The sequence below is a fragment of the Hyla sarda genome, chromosome 8 (genome assembly GCF_029499605.1).
Source record: "Hyla sarda isolate aHylSar1 chromosome 8, aHylSar1.hap1, whole genome shotgun sequence".
NCBI classification, from domain to species: Eukaryota; Metazoa; Chordata; class Amphibia; order Anura; family Hylidae; genus Hyla; species Hyla sarda.
In genome coordinates, this window is record NC_079196.1 from 86581820 (window position 1) to 86597232 (window position 15413).

The following is a 15413-nucleotide window of genomic DNA, read 5'->3' on the forward strand; positions in this document are numbered from 1 at the left end:
AAGGTGAGTGACAGGCTGGGATTCTCATATGGGCGCGATGCGAATCCCAGCTCCGCCGACTGCAGGGACATAAGCAGAAAGCGCTCACGGCCGGCGTGTCCGGCCGGAGCGCAGGTGTTACAGTACCCCCCCTTGGTCTCCCCCTCTTCTCTAGAATTCAGAGAGTTCCCCACTACATGAGATCAGGGTGTTTCTGGAATGGGCAAAGGCTGTAAGGAACTTGCAGGCTTCTGTCGTGGAGTATTCCATCTTCTAAGGTGACCAACTGGCAAGGTTCCCAGTTCAAGACTGAGTTTAACAGGCACAAAAGATATCACAGGGGGAACAAGACAGTGATCTTGGCAATATTTTTTCCCCAACAAGTGATTTCACTAGATTTCCAGTCAAGTTGTGGAGAATGACGTTGAAGCCAAGGAAGACCAAGAAGAAGCTCCGAAGTACAATGTGGTAGCACATAGAACTCAATTAAATTTTTTCCTTATGCAAATTTCCTACTTGCATGACGAGGGGTTCTGTGCGAAATTGCACCATACAGTTCAGATTTTGTCCATTAAGAAGAGATGTAGAAGGGCTTAGCAAGACGAGACACTGGAAGACTGTGTTTATGGACCTGGAAGGCACCAATGAAGTTACCAGCGGAACCGGAGTCCAAAAGAGCAGACACGATGAAAGACGTCTTGGCAGAGGAAAATGCTTGAACCGGGGTGGTCAAGTGAGGAGAGATAATATTAACATCTAGGGAAGCCACTCCTACTAGTCCAAGATGAGCGCGTTCTCCCAGACGCAGAGGACTTATAGAACCGTCTTTGAGAAACTGCTCCGACTGGCACAATATAGGCACAAATTTTTCCTGCTGCTTTAAGTGACAACGTTCCACTTCCATAGCCTCTTCGGCAATAGGCAAAGTAGAGAGTAAGGGTGGATGCTGGAACACGGGGGCCAGATGAGGTAAACGCCGTGCTCGAGCAGGTTCTTTTTCCAAAAGAAGTTCTTCCTTCCTCTCGGCAAAACGCACATCAATTCGAGGGGCTAAATGGACAAGTTCGCTCAGGTTAATCGGAGAATCTCGTGCAGCGAGAGCATCCTTGATTCTAGAGAAAAGTCATTTTTTAAAGGTAAATATAGACAAGGAGAGTGCTCCTAGTGTGATAACGTATTATAAAGAGGAGATGGAGAAAAGCAAAAATGCTCACCGAGTATAGTTGTACTGCAACCAAGTACAACTATGGTAAAAGCATGGAATAACCCTCAACGGGCGAAGATCGGCAGCCGCTCCTGGCAACACAGGTGAAGCAGTCAGATCGATCCCTCCAAGGAACAGCCCAGGATAAAACGCGCATGCAACGCATTTCGCTAGACAACCAGCTTCATCAGGCATGTGATGAAGCTGGTTGTCCAACGAAACGCCTTGCATGCCGGGTAAATAAACCATTTTGCCTTTGAAGTCTTGTGTGCCGCTTTTATCCTGGGCTGTTCCTTGGAGGGATCCATCTGAGTGCTTTTTTAAAGGTAGCACACAAGGCCTCGTCGTTTCAAGCAAGTTCAGAGGCAAGTGTGTGGAACTGAACTGTGTAGTCTTCAACGGAGGAGTTCCCTTGGCACAGGTTCAGAAGAGCTGTCTCAGCAGAGGAGGCTCGCTCGGGTTTTTCAAATGCATTGCGGAATTCTGTAAGGAAGGCCGACAGGTTCAAGGAGACTGGATCTCTACGATCCTAGAGAATAGCAGCCCAGGCTAAAGCTTTTTCCAGAAAGTAGGCTGAACACAAACACCACTTTAGCACGCTCCGTCTGGAACAGATCCGCCATGAGTTCAAGATGGATAGAACACTGTGTCACACAGCCTCTGCACAGCTTGGGATCTCCGTCATACTTTGAAGGCAAGGACTAACAAAGCTTGGTCCTGGAGGAAGCTGCAGACACAGGAGGAGATTTAGGAACAGGTGGCTGCTGCTGTTGTTGCTGCTGAAAGTTGATTCAGTTGATGCGCCTCACGGGCTAACTGCTGCAACTGCTGAGCCACAACGGTGGAAAGATCCGAGACATCTGGCAAAGGCACCCCAGTGGGATCCATGGCCGGATCCTACTGTAACTGGACACGGCAGGTGGTGGATCCTCTGGGCCTGTGTGGATGATGACATGAGCCGTGCCAGGGAGGGGAGTCTAAGGTGCCGCTGGTTTTCATCAGAGCCCGCCGAAAAGCATCCCCGTGGCAGGCGGCACCCAGGTCACTACCCCCGGCACGACTCTCCCACACAGGTAGCTGGGAGGTGGCGTGGCACAAAAGGAGGCTGGCAGGATGTGGCAAGATGGCAGTAGGTCAGGGCAGGTTACACAGGTGCAGGGGAGGTAAGGTAGCAAGGAACAAGTACACGGTAACAGGGACACAGGACTTTCACTATGGCACAAGGTAACCAAAGATCCGTCAGGGAACAAAGGAGGAGCTTATATTTAAGGACAGGGGACAAGTGTAGACACTTGATTGATAGAGCACTGGCACTTTAAGTGAAAGGGCTCTGGCGCACGCTCGCCCTAGGAGGCGGGGTCACATGCGTCGGGGCTGCGAGGACACGGAGATGCGGAAGATGAGGGAGGTGAGTGACGGGCTGGGATTTGCATGCGGGCGAGTCCCGCGATACGAATCACAGCTCCGCCGGCAGCGGGGACATAAGCAGAGAGCGCTCACGGCTGGCGTGTCTGGCTGGAGCGCAGGTGTTGCAGGAGTCCTATCAGACAGGAGAGAGTGCAAGCCCACCCTCACTTACTGGACATTGTCTATGGCTGTGCTTCAGCTTGATTTTATAAGTCATGATTTCTATAAAAAGGAAATAAAATTTTCTTATGAAGTATGTTAGAAAGGTAAATGTTTTGCCAAAATGTACAACATATAAAAAGTTTTTGAATCTGATAGTGCACATTTAAAGGTCTAATTCCTGGGACCCTCACTAATGCTAAAAATGTAGATTCCTATTTCCAGAAATTAAAGCAGTTCTATCAGTTCTAGTTTATCCCTGGGTTTTCTAACCAGTGTGCCTCCAGCTATTGCTAAACAGCCAAAGAATGTTATGGAATGTTGGAAGTTGTAGTTTTGCAACAGCTGGAGGCACCTGTTTGGGAAAAAACTGGTCTATTCAGTAGATATCTGATAACATTCATTAGTATAGAAACCACTTTATAAAGCTTTCTGGTGATGGAGCCTGCTATGTATACATTTGGTTGTTTCTAACAAGAAAAGTGGCTTTAGAATATAACTTCCCCTAAAGGAAAATGCCATACAAACTCCTAGTTCAGAGTCTAAGAGGACTGTGCATTGTAAAAGGATTCAGAAATCCTTGCTTCATCCACTGTAAAATCTGTATTGTCCAGAGTCTTTGTTTCAATTTTATATTATACGTTTCTTTTATAGTTTTACAAGCATTTATGAGTCTCGGATGCATTTAAATATAAGAAAAGGTGGAAATGTAATTTAACAACACTGTATTTAACAATGAACTTTTCTTCTTTGTATATAGTGCATCCCTTTTGACTTATTTAAACAATGCACCATTACATTCTGTAAACTATTGAAAGTTTCTATTTTATATTATAGACATTTAAATGTACATATTAAGTTCAGTACACATAGTAAAAATAGTGTAACTTGCTTGATTTACGTCCACTTTCTTTGTACACAGTAGCCCTAATTTACTAAGATTGGAATGTAGGTTTCTTTGTGGTTTTTAATTCCCTGCAATTTATTTTCCATTGTATTTACTAAGGTTTCCCTACATTATCCACTTTCCCTACATTTTGCTTTTTTTCACATGCTCTGAAATCCACCACATATTGTGTGAAACCTTAGTACATAGATTTTTGTGAAAATGTCGAGGACACGCCCTTGTGTTGGCCACGCCCACTTTACCCATCTGTCACGCCCCCTTTTCAGGTTTTCTTGGTAAAATGGAGAGTTGGTCGTGTTTTTTTTAATTCTGGTGCAAATTGTGGCGCAGACAGAATTTCTGGAACAATTAACCAACATCTGGCGCACAACCTGACAAAACATGTCGGATTTACAATAGTAAATGAGGGCCAGTGTCCTGCATAATCTCCAAAGGCTCTGAAAATATATACATTTTTGTTTTGTTTTTTAACCCCTTAATGACAATGGACGTAAATGTATGTCATGGTGATGTGGTACTTAATGCACCATGATGTACATTTACACGCCGCTATGATCGCGAGCACCGGAGCGGTGCTCGCGTCATGCGCGGCAGGTCCCGGCTGCTATCAGTAGCCAGGGACCTGCCAGTAATGGTGGACATCCGCGATTGTGCGGATGTCCGCCATCAACCCCTCAGATGCCGTGATCAATAGAGATCACGGCATCTGCGGCAGTGCGGTACTTTGAATGGATGATCAGATCGCCCGCAGCACTGCCGCGGCAATCCGATCATCCAGCATGGCGGCCGGGGGTCCCCTCACCTTGCTCCGTCCGTCTCCCAGGTCTTCTGGTCTGAGATCGAGCAGACCAGAGCAGAAGATCACCGATAATACTGATCAGTGCTTTGTCCTATACATAGCACTGAACAGTATTAGCAATCAACTAATTGCTATGAATAGTTTCCTATGGGGACATAAAAAGTGTAAAGAAAAAAAGTTAAAACATGTAAAATAAAAAGGAAAAAAATTAGAAAAATCCCATCCCCAATAAAAAAGTAAAACGTCCGTTTTTCCCATTTTACCCCCAAAAAAGCATTAAAAAAATTAATTAATACACATATTTGGTATTGCCGAGTGCGTTAAAGTCTGAACTATTAAAATATATTGTTAATTATCCCGTATGGTGAACGGCGTAATCGTAAAAAAATTTAAAAAAGTCCAAAATTGCTTTTTTGTCACATTTTATTCCAAAAATAATTAATAAAAAATGTATAAAAAGTAAAACCTAAGCAAAAGTAGTACTGGTAAAAACTACAGATCATGGCGCAAAACATGAGCCCTCATATCGCCCTATATACAGAAAAATTAGAAAGTTATAGGTGGTCAAAATAGGGCAATTTCAACCATACTAATTTTGTTAAAATGGTTTGAGATTTTTTTTAAGCGGTACAATTATAGAAAAGCATATAATCATGGGTATCATTTTAATCGTATTGACCCACAGAATAAAGAAAACATGTAATTTTTACCGGAAAGTGTACAGCGTGAAAACAAAACCTTCCAAAATTTGCTAAATTGCAGTTTTCTTTTCAATTTTCCCACATAAATAATATTTGTTTGGTTGCGCCGTACATTTTATGGTAAAATAAGTGATAACAAAGTACAATTGGTGACGCAAAAAACAAGCCCTCATATGGGTCTGTTGATGGAAATATAAGAGAGTTATGATTTTTAGAAGGCAAGGAGGAAAAAATGAAAATGCAAAAGTAAAATTGGTCTGGTCCGTAAGGGGATAAACGCTGGAAAAATGTTTATGTTGATCAAAGAATTTCTACTAAAGATCCCAGTGGTCGGGTATAAACTGGAAGAACCTTGCAGCAAGTGTTTATTTCCCTTCAGCACCACCACAGGCAAAGTGAAGCATTACACAGCTCCCATAGATTGTAAAAGGATAATATATAATGTCCAGCCCACCCAGTTTTCTGTTACGGTATCATACTAGATGTTTACTATGGGTTCAATTACTTCTATATTGGCGTGTCTTTCAGTTTGCAGATCAGCTGTTCCAGTACTGCCATCTTCTAGAATCTATAAGTATTGCCCTCAACGTTATTCCAAAACACTTTAACTTTTTTAGCTGATGGTAGTCACTTTGCGGAGGAATATATATATATATATATATATATATATATATATATATATATATATAAATTTCGGATAGGACTTTCCAATTCCAGTGTGTTGTTTTTTTTTGTCCTCTTTACAATGTTATTTGGATGTGAATCTGTCTTGATGCATTTAACTTTTCTGATCTGTAAGTGATTTCTTTAACCATAATCATAATAATATACAAGAGGTATGTAGAAAGGTTCCACCTATGTGCTCTTAAACTTTGTATGCTTTGTAATCGAGAACGTGATGGATTGGGCACCTCTATAATGTCATTGTACTTATGTGCAGAAATAATATTGGCCAAATATGTTGACGAGTATAAATCTCACTCGACTGTCAGTAGTTTTATACAGCCGTTGGTTTATTACAAACAGATTTGATTTTGTCTCTGTCTAGGGGAGCGCCCATTTCACTGCAACCAATGTGGAGCATCATTTACACAAAAGGGCAACCTATTGCGCCACATTAAGCTGCACTCTGGGGAAAAACCCTTTAAGTGTCCATTTTGTAGTTATGCCTGTCGACGGAGAGACGCACTCACAGGCCACCTCAGGACACACTCAGGTATGTTACCATTTCTGTTTATTAAAAGGTAGCCATCATTCATCTGTGCAATATATTAAAGGGAACCTGTCTTCAGATTTCACCCTATGTAACTGGTGACAACACGTTATCTTCACCAGCATGGAGGACAATGGGACATGGCGAGAAAGCAGATTTTACTCTACATAATGACTTTTAAAATTGTCATTCACTATATGCTCATGCCCCATTAGTAGTCCCAGGGGCGTACAGGCACAGCCCATGCCACCTGACCAGAGGAACATATCAGTGATGTTGGCAGTACCCAGCTGTCAGTCATACCTAGTAGAAGTGGTTACAATCGAGAGGAGGAGTCACTACATGAGGATGCCACATGCCCCTGGCACTACTTATAGGGCAGTAGCATACGGAACAGGACAATTTTAAAAGTCATTATCTTCACCAAAGAAAACGCCAAAAAAGACAATGGGACATGGTAAGAAAGCAGTTTTTACCTTTTATATAACATATTTTGCCATCAGTTATATAGGGTGAAATCTAATGAGAGGTTCTCTTTAATGTATAGGCTGCTACATTTCTTTCATCAAAATTTATAAAGTCTATTAGTGCTTTAACTTTTTTTTTTGTAAGTTTTTAATGGATTTTCCAAGTGTATGTAGACTGTAACATACACAGGAAGGCAAAAAAAAAAAGACTCACAATTTAGGGTGGGTAAGTCGTTGTGTAACTCAGGTAATATATATATATATATATATATATATATATATATATATAATATGTATATATAAATTTTTTGCAATAAGGTTACAATTCCTGCTAGAATGGCAGCAATTGTCATTAGTGACCACGGCATTGTAGCTAATAGGCAAATCTGTGATGGTGGGGTAAATAAACTAAATTTGATGAATTGTTTAGTCTCCAACATTTTAAGAGGAAAGTTTGAAACTTTTTTTTCAAAAACTATCCTCTCTGGAGTTTTATTAAAATCATTTGTAAATCCATCACCCTGCAGATTTTTTTATTTTTTATTTTAAAGAGAATTTGTCATATTGAACATGCTATCCAGACAGCCAGCATGTTACAGAGCGAGATGAGCAGATTGATATATAGTGTGAGAAAAGATTCAGTGTAACTTTATTCATTTAAATATCTGTTTATTCTGGGCTGGGGGGTCCAGTGAGTGGTCTAAGTCAGGAATTGGCACGGCAGGTGGCAGGTGTAGCCTTCCATGTACCAACAGATTTAAATAATTTTTTCCATAAATTGTCCTCAGTTAGGCTGTAAATTTCAAATTAAAAGATGCACCAAATGTATGAAGTGACATAAAGGGGTACTCCGGTGGAAAACTTTTTTTTTTCTTTTCTAATCAACTGGTGCCAGAAAGTTAAACAGATTTGTAAATTACTTCTATTTAAAAATCGTAATCCTTCCAGTACTTTTCAGCTGCTGTATAATACAGAGGAAGTTCTTTTATTTTTTTTAATTTATTTTCTGTCTGACCACAGTGCTCTCCTCTGACACCTCTGTCCATTTTGGACAGTTCCTGACATGGACAAATGTGTCAGCAGAGAGCACTGTGGACATACAGAAAATAAAAACAAAAGAAAAGAACTTCCTGTTGAACACAGAGCAGCTGATAAGTACTGGAAGGATTAAGATTTTTTTAATAGAAGTAATTTACAAATCTGTTTAACTTTCTGGCACCAGTTGATTAAAAAAAAATAAAAAGTACCCCTTTAAGGCAGGGCTTGTTCACTTTAGACTGTCATATGAAATGCCAGTCATGATAACCCCCCCCCCCCCCCCACACACACACACACACACACACACCCCATGTACAGCAATACTTATAGAAATTGTGGTTATAAAAACATACCTTTGTCTAGAATTAGTACTGAATATGTTTTTTGTGCAGTAGGCGTAAAAGTAGATAGAGTAAAAGGCATAGACTGTGCAGGGCCAGGTTTAAATGCAATAGGGAGAATTCTAGGGCTGGCAGTTAAAGGGATACTCTTTGAGCCTATGATGCCAAGTTATAATACTGTGTAATATGCTTTTATATGTCTGTGTGCTGCCTTGGCTTGCTTTCATTTTACGGTTGTCTTTGACCTTTCCCAGCATTCCATGCGGCCGGAGACAATAGAGTATGTTATGATTAACATGGAGGAGATTTATCAAAATCAGTGGAGAGGAAGGGTGGTGCAGTTCCCTATAGTATCAAATCAAATGGCAATAGGCTACTGCACCACTTTCCCTCTACACAGGTTTTGATAAATCTCCTCCATGGTCTTTAGGGGATGTAGCTATGCTGCAGTGGGTGGGTGAATATCATGGAGAAAGAAATTTACTGAAATAATGTCATCTACCCACCCACTGATGCGTAGCTATGCCCCCTGGAGACCATGTGACTTAGGACATATTGTCTCTGGCTGCATAGAATGCTGGGAAAGGTCAGAGACAACAGTAAAATAAAAAGACCTGCACTACAGCACTTCCGGGTACGGGTCCTGTGCACGAAAATGGGACAAAGCAGCACATAGAGGTAATAGAAGCTTTTTACACAGTATTATAACCTAGCATTCTAGGCTCAAAGGCTGAAAAAAAGAATCTGGAATGCCCCTTTAAACCTAAACTCTGGTCACATAAAGATCTTAAATGACTTAAAAGATTGTAACATTCTTAAGAGGTCTCGAAAATGTGAAAACAACAAAGAGCAGACACTCTCACCAGATGATTTTTATTTGTTTTGGTGTTTTCTGTGTGTGTAATCCATTGTCCGTTCCTCAGGTACATGTTGAGAAGTTCCTCTTTTGCTTTGCCTGCAGGAGTTGTCCAAGAGAGTCAGATTCTCTTCCTGATTCACGTAGTTTCCCAAAGTGTTTTAGCAACATATTTTGCTCCTGTAACAATCAGTTACAGAGGGAATCCCCACTTGTATTGGACTTTTTTATCTTATAACATATTTGTTGTTGTATTGAATTCCATCCTCCAAGGTAGAATAGCAATTGGTACATCCGCATAAAGAGGTACTGTATATCTTATCTGTCTGGCTGAAATGGAATATTGCAGATGGCCACCAAAAGTTTTTCCTTTTTGATGTGGGGTTTGTGGAAGGAAGCAATGTGGATTTAGGCAGCATTTGCTCTCTAACAATAATTAAATAATTTCAGCTATCGGTTAGGGGTCTCAGTACCCTGTCCTTTACTGTTTAGGACTTCTGACATGTCAGAATTGTATATCAAATTAGGGTGTACTTTAAGAATGCTTTGAGCTCTTTGGTTTTAACTGTTCTTGGAAGACCTTTTGGAGTTTATATTTTTTGCTCTTAATTCTGTTGCAGCAGAGTCCAGTTGTTTTTAACGGGATTCTGCTGCACCGTGTATGCGGTGAAATTTCCATGGCGGAAACATCTGCTGCACTCCGCAGAAAGAATTTACTTGGAATCCTCTGGGAATTTTATTTCCTCCTATGGAGGCGGCGCATTTCCAAGTGGTCCTACCAGCGGCCATGTGAATGGGGCCTTACAGTCCTCCATATAAGCAGTTTTTGCTCTGAATGTAGATTACTTTGTATAGACACCTTTATAGTACTTGCCTCAGTAACAGGATTATTTTTTAAAGCACTGTGGCCAGTGAAAGGAGGATATGGAGTATGACATGACATCATCTCCTCTTGAATTTTTGCAGGCTTCCCTTCCTAGCATGACAACCCCCTGGTGAATAGGGAATAGGAGGACCACTGTTTATAGATCAGAGACTGGGCTAGTCAAAGAGGAAGTCTCACTGTGGACACGGTCAGCATCGTAACATGTTATGTGTGAGCTGCTGCAGTGGGCCTAGTTGTATTATCATGACTTTCAGAGGACTCTCTTGCTTCCTTTTTTTTGTCATTATTGTTGTGGGATCTCAGGCCCCTTATACAGCTACAGAACCACTTTGAAGCAAGTGATCGTAGGTTTGTGCTGCTTTAAGGCTCTTGTGTTCTGGAGTTGTAGGTTTACACAGCATCTTTCACGCACCCCTACACATTCCCCCAATAGATATTAGTTTTCTTAATTTTTTATGTAAAAACCAGTATAGGGTTTTTCAGAATTGTGTACTGGTATGCATACGTATCATAAGTTCAATATATTTTATACATTTTTTTGCTTTGTCAAGATCACCTCCATTGCTATAACTATTTCTTTTTCTGTAGGTTAGACTTGCTAGAAGGTGGGGGTGTGGTGCTCGCTGGAAATAATTTTGACTGGATTTTCCAGTGCATTGTGGTATAACTGCCTTCCATGCTCATTACTCATCGAGGAAGCTCAGGAGCACAATTCCTCCTCAGTACATGCCCTTTTGGGCTTTTGTGATGAAAATGAGCGTGTCTGAGTCAAGAATTGTGTAAGGCTTCAGCGGTAACCTGAGTGTTGGTGTTAAAGTAAATAAAATAAATTAAAAGCAAGTTTAGCATTTAATGATACAAATATTACAACCACATCTACTTTAACTTTAGTTCTATTAAAGTACAGTATAGTTACAAAGTCTAGTACTGATACTGCTGATGGGACAGGTGACTTGGTTTCTAAATGTTTGCCAATCTGTGTGGATAAAGCTTTGGTTTAAAAAATCCATCACTGTTCCAAAAATCATTTTAATTTTGGATGTATTGGCCTTTACTGTTATTGATAGTGTAAAGAACCCAGTGGGGACCTGATGAGCAGCTGAATGGGATCAGTGTTTTTGGGGGAACAAATGCTCAGGCTTACTGAAATAGGGCCCGATGTTTTGGTATTGCTAAAATCAGTCATATTGTCGGCTGATCCCTGTCAAATCTCAGCCCTCTGCCCCTCTATTCTAGCTACAGATGGAGCCTCTGCTCATAGACCCTAGGTCCTATAAATAATGTGGGAAAATATAGATTAGAGGGACACTCGCTTTAAGGCTGTATCCACTAATAGCTTTTGCTGTAATGGTAAAACCACAAAATGTGGATGTTGCCGAACCACAACATTTGGCTTTATCCAGACTTTGCTCCTTGTTTGTTACAGCTTATTCTTCTGTTACAGTCTATATATGGCTCTGGATACAACCTGTCAGACTCTTTGAAGAAGGAAGTTGAGTTGTGTGATTTTTATACCTAGATGTTACCTGGTGAACTTTTTTGTTTTCTATTTTAACCAATAAATAAGGCTTTTAGGAGGGAAACTGTTCAAAATGAGCACAGTTAATATGAATGTTGTATCTCACAGCCCTTTCACCCAGTGAAAAGGAGAAAAAAAGCTGTATTTGAGCAACATCCCTGAGGGATTAAAACCCAACGGAGAGGAAAAAAAATCCTGTCTGAGAGGGAGTGTTTGTCCAGCAGCATTCCTAGAGTGAGCTGGGGATTCCACACCCTGCAATCTGACTACTGATTTCATCTCTGCTCTCCTGCAACCTGCCCTCTGATTCAGAGCTGTAAGAAAACAGCCTGGGAGCCAGTGCACCCCCAAAATGTCACACTCTGTACTATGTGTAGTGCTGGGGCAGAAGCACATAGAGAATGAAATGTCATTTGCAAGTAGGATAGGCTTCAAAGGGAACAGCAGGATCAACCTGGCACTGATGGGACCACGGCACACTCAGCAGGAACGAGTAAAACCAAATTTAATGAACAAGATGCAACGTGTTTTGCAGCGCATGCGCAGCGAAACGCATTGCATCTTGGTCATTAAATTTGGTTTAACTTGTTCCTGCTGTGTGTGTGTGTCTTGGTCCCGTCAGCGCCAGGTTGATCCTGCTGTTCCCTTTTGAAGCCTATCCTACTTTCAAGTTGTACCTGAGTTGGAGGGCTGCAGATGGTAATGCTGAATTACTGCTATGTGTTAATCATTGTTGTGTATGACGGTACACAACCACCCAGGGTTAACGGCTTTTATTCAATTTAACTGTACCCTACCTGCAGTGTGATTTACCCTATGGAGCATTTTTTAGACCTTTTCTTTAATGAACCATAAGTAAAACAAGCATTCTCACTTTCAGTCAAGCTTAAATAATATATATATTGGAATATATAGGGAGTTCCATGAAATCCTATAGTTCTGTTACCCCATTATTCAAATTGGATATTTTAAAGGCCTTTTATACTGTCTTATGATAACATTGAACTCATGATAATGAAAGGTGATATTGTTGATTGGCACTTGTTTGCTAAGCCTTTATAAGGCTTTATCAATCAAACTATCATTGTTGGGCATGCATCCTCTGTTTCCACTAGGTGATGTAAGGTCCCTAACAATGATATTGACCACACAATCCAATCAGTCAACAGACAGTGCTTGATCGCTGGCTCTTTTACCTAGGTCGATTATAGAAAATGAGCCGATAATTGACCTGTGTATACCTTCGGGACATACACGGATTATAGTCACTCGATTAAAAAAAAACTGTACTTCTCTTTCTCATTCCCCACTACTCTATAGTTCTGTTGTCTGTAGATTGTCTTTTTCTTCAAGGCTGCTGTGATGAGGGGTTGTACTCATAAATGGCCACTGCAGACAGTTATTTTCCAGGGATTGCAACAGTTAAAGCGTACCTATCATAGTGCAAAAAAAAGTGATATGTTACTCGGGACCCAATCCTGACCATGTGCATATCATTTTTGTATGTCTCGGACCTATATATCCAGAGATATAAGCATTTATCTGCTGGTGAGTTACTTTTTCATTGTGCAGGCTGGAGGGGGCGTGTCAGTCTGTCTCCCTCACAGGAGCAAGCCTGTGCAGTCATCCAATCAGTACTCTCTACTCTGTAACCCTTTCCTCTCTGGTTTTATGCTGTGTCATGTGTCAGAGGAAGATACTTGGAGCTTGCCTGCAGTAATCAGAAGACATTATGGTGAATTCATAACAGGATAAAATGTATAAATATAAGAATAGATCTTTATAAAATTAGTGCAAGGATTTTTTAGATAGATGTATTCATAAAAATGCTGTACTTTTGTTTTATCTTCTCCTAGCAAAGCTGGATGCTAATCAGCATAGCTGTCACTATGTGTGTCATTCATCTTTCACAGACTCCTGAATGTCTGATCAACTTCTTTGTCATTCAGGAGTCCGAGAAAGCTTTGACTATTTCAGCATGCTGGGAGTTGTAGTTTAGTAACAACTGAAGCTGCAATGTTTGTAAATAACTGTTACAGCAGTGTTGCCTCCAGCTGTTTTAAAACTACAGCTCCCAGCATGTCCACACATCCTTTATCTGTAGTTTTGCATACACAATAGAAATCTCCTATACTGAATATCGGTATGCTTTACGGCCAGAATCCAGTATGCTGTAAAATCTAGACTAGTCTGTCTGGCTAAAAGACAGGCGACCCCTTGTGGTGGCTATTTTGAGCTTGAATTTCAGGTAAAAATTTAAACATTTTTTAACAGGTGTATATTGTGAAATGTCATATTATGAGTCCTGCAATATATGAAAAGTTTTTAACAATGACAGTGCCTCTTTAAGTTTTTAAAGCACATCAGTTTACAACATGTTGCAAAAATAGCACAATCAATAGTAGAACTAGCTGGCAATCCCGTAAAAGAATGCAAGTAACAAATGATATAATAAATCTAAGGATCTAAGCTGTCAAAGCTGCATCAGCATCTGATTTTTTTTATGTTAAAATGTATAAAAATGACTGATTTTAATAATACGATTATAGGGGGAGATTCATCAAAACTTTTCCAGTGGAAAAGTTACTGAGTTGCCCATAGCAACCAATCAGATCACTTCTTTCATTTTTGAAAAGGCCTGTGAAAAATGAAAGAAGTGATCTGATTGGTTGCTATGGGCAACTGGTCAACTTTTCCTCTGGACAGGTTTTGATAAATCTCTCCCATAGTGTATATTTTCAGCTGAATACTAGTAATTCTAACGTTAAAGGTGATGGGTACTGAACTACTACTTGTGTCGCTGAACTGTTTGTGGAATACCACTACCTTTTCCTTAAACCAGGAATTTATTGACCTGATTTCCCATCACTTTGCAGTAGGCAAACCTCACAAATGCAACTACTGTGGCCGCAGCTACAAGCAGCGCAGTTCCCTGGAAGAACATAAAGAACGCTGTCACAATTACCTGCAAAATGTGGGGATGGAGAGAGGCCAGGGAACGGGGTCTCATGGTGGTAAGTAGTCAAGCAGCCATGTCTGATATGTCTGATTATTTGTGGCAGGTGATCTGTGCTTTAACAAAGGTCATGAATATATACATATATATTATGTGTGCGTTATGGACTCACCATGAGGTTTAAAGAATTTGTCTGAGATTAAAAAGATTTTCACATTAAGAATACAGTCCAATCTGCCAGCATCATGTTATAAAGCAGGAGGATGTATAGTTTTGGGAGTATAGATTCAGTATACTTTCAGCATAGCCAAGATCTCAAGTGGGTTGGCTTTATCGGTGATCAACAGCTCTCTATATGCACTCTTCTGTACAGAAAGTGGTCATTGAGTAGGACCATCCACACGACTACTTAGCCCAAAATTAGCTGAGATTTAATAAATGACAAGTTATCCGAGACCTTTTCCCACAAAACTATATATCAATCTGCTCAGCTCCTCCTGCTCTGTTACATGACACCTTCAGATTGCACTTTATTTTTAGTGTGACAGGTTGCTTAAGTAGAAATTGGAAGTCCTCATAAGCCATCATTTTAGCCTCCAAGCCGAGATATTAGGGATTGCGGCTGGAGGTAAATTTATTGCTTTGACACACAGCTGAAAAGGGTAAAAAATATGCATGACTAATCTTTGAATGCATTTGTAAAGATATGCAGGACCCTTATATATTTTGGACCAGATTGCCATGTAATATAAATGCATCTACATTTACCCGATTAGCCTGTTGCTTGTTAGCCGTTTAGCCTTGTTAGCCTGTTTATGGGCTGCATGGAAGCCACAAGGAAAAATACCCATGCTTACCATATAAGTGCTTATGCGGGTAAGTGTTGCACCAGCATTGATCCCTTAATAGTATGTGTCTCTGTACCTCAGAGCTCGTGCTATATTCACTATAAGTTACGAAGGACACAGTTACACCTACTGG

General features: G+C 40.6%; 1 protein-coding gene across 12 annotated transcripts in view; it reads left to right on the forward strand.

Moving 5' to 3' along the window:
* Window positions 1–15413, forward strand: part of IKZF2 (IKAROS family zinc finger 2) — a 103977-nt gene that overhangs the window by 80488 nt on the left and 8076 nt on the right. For all 12 annotated transcript variants that reach the window (XM_056534222.1, XM_056534216.1, XM_056534215.1 and 9 more), the window contains 2 exons: window positions 6205–6372; window positions 14353–14490. In XM_056534222.1, coding sequence (XP_056390197.1) covers window positions 6205–6372; window positions 14353–14490 — 306 coding nt within the window. The remainder of the gene's footprint in view (window positions 1–6204; window positions 6373–14352; window positions 14491–15413) is intronic.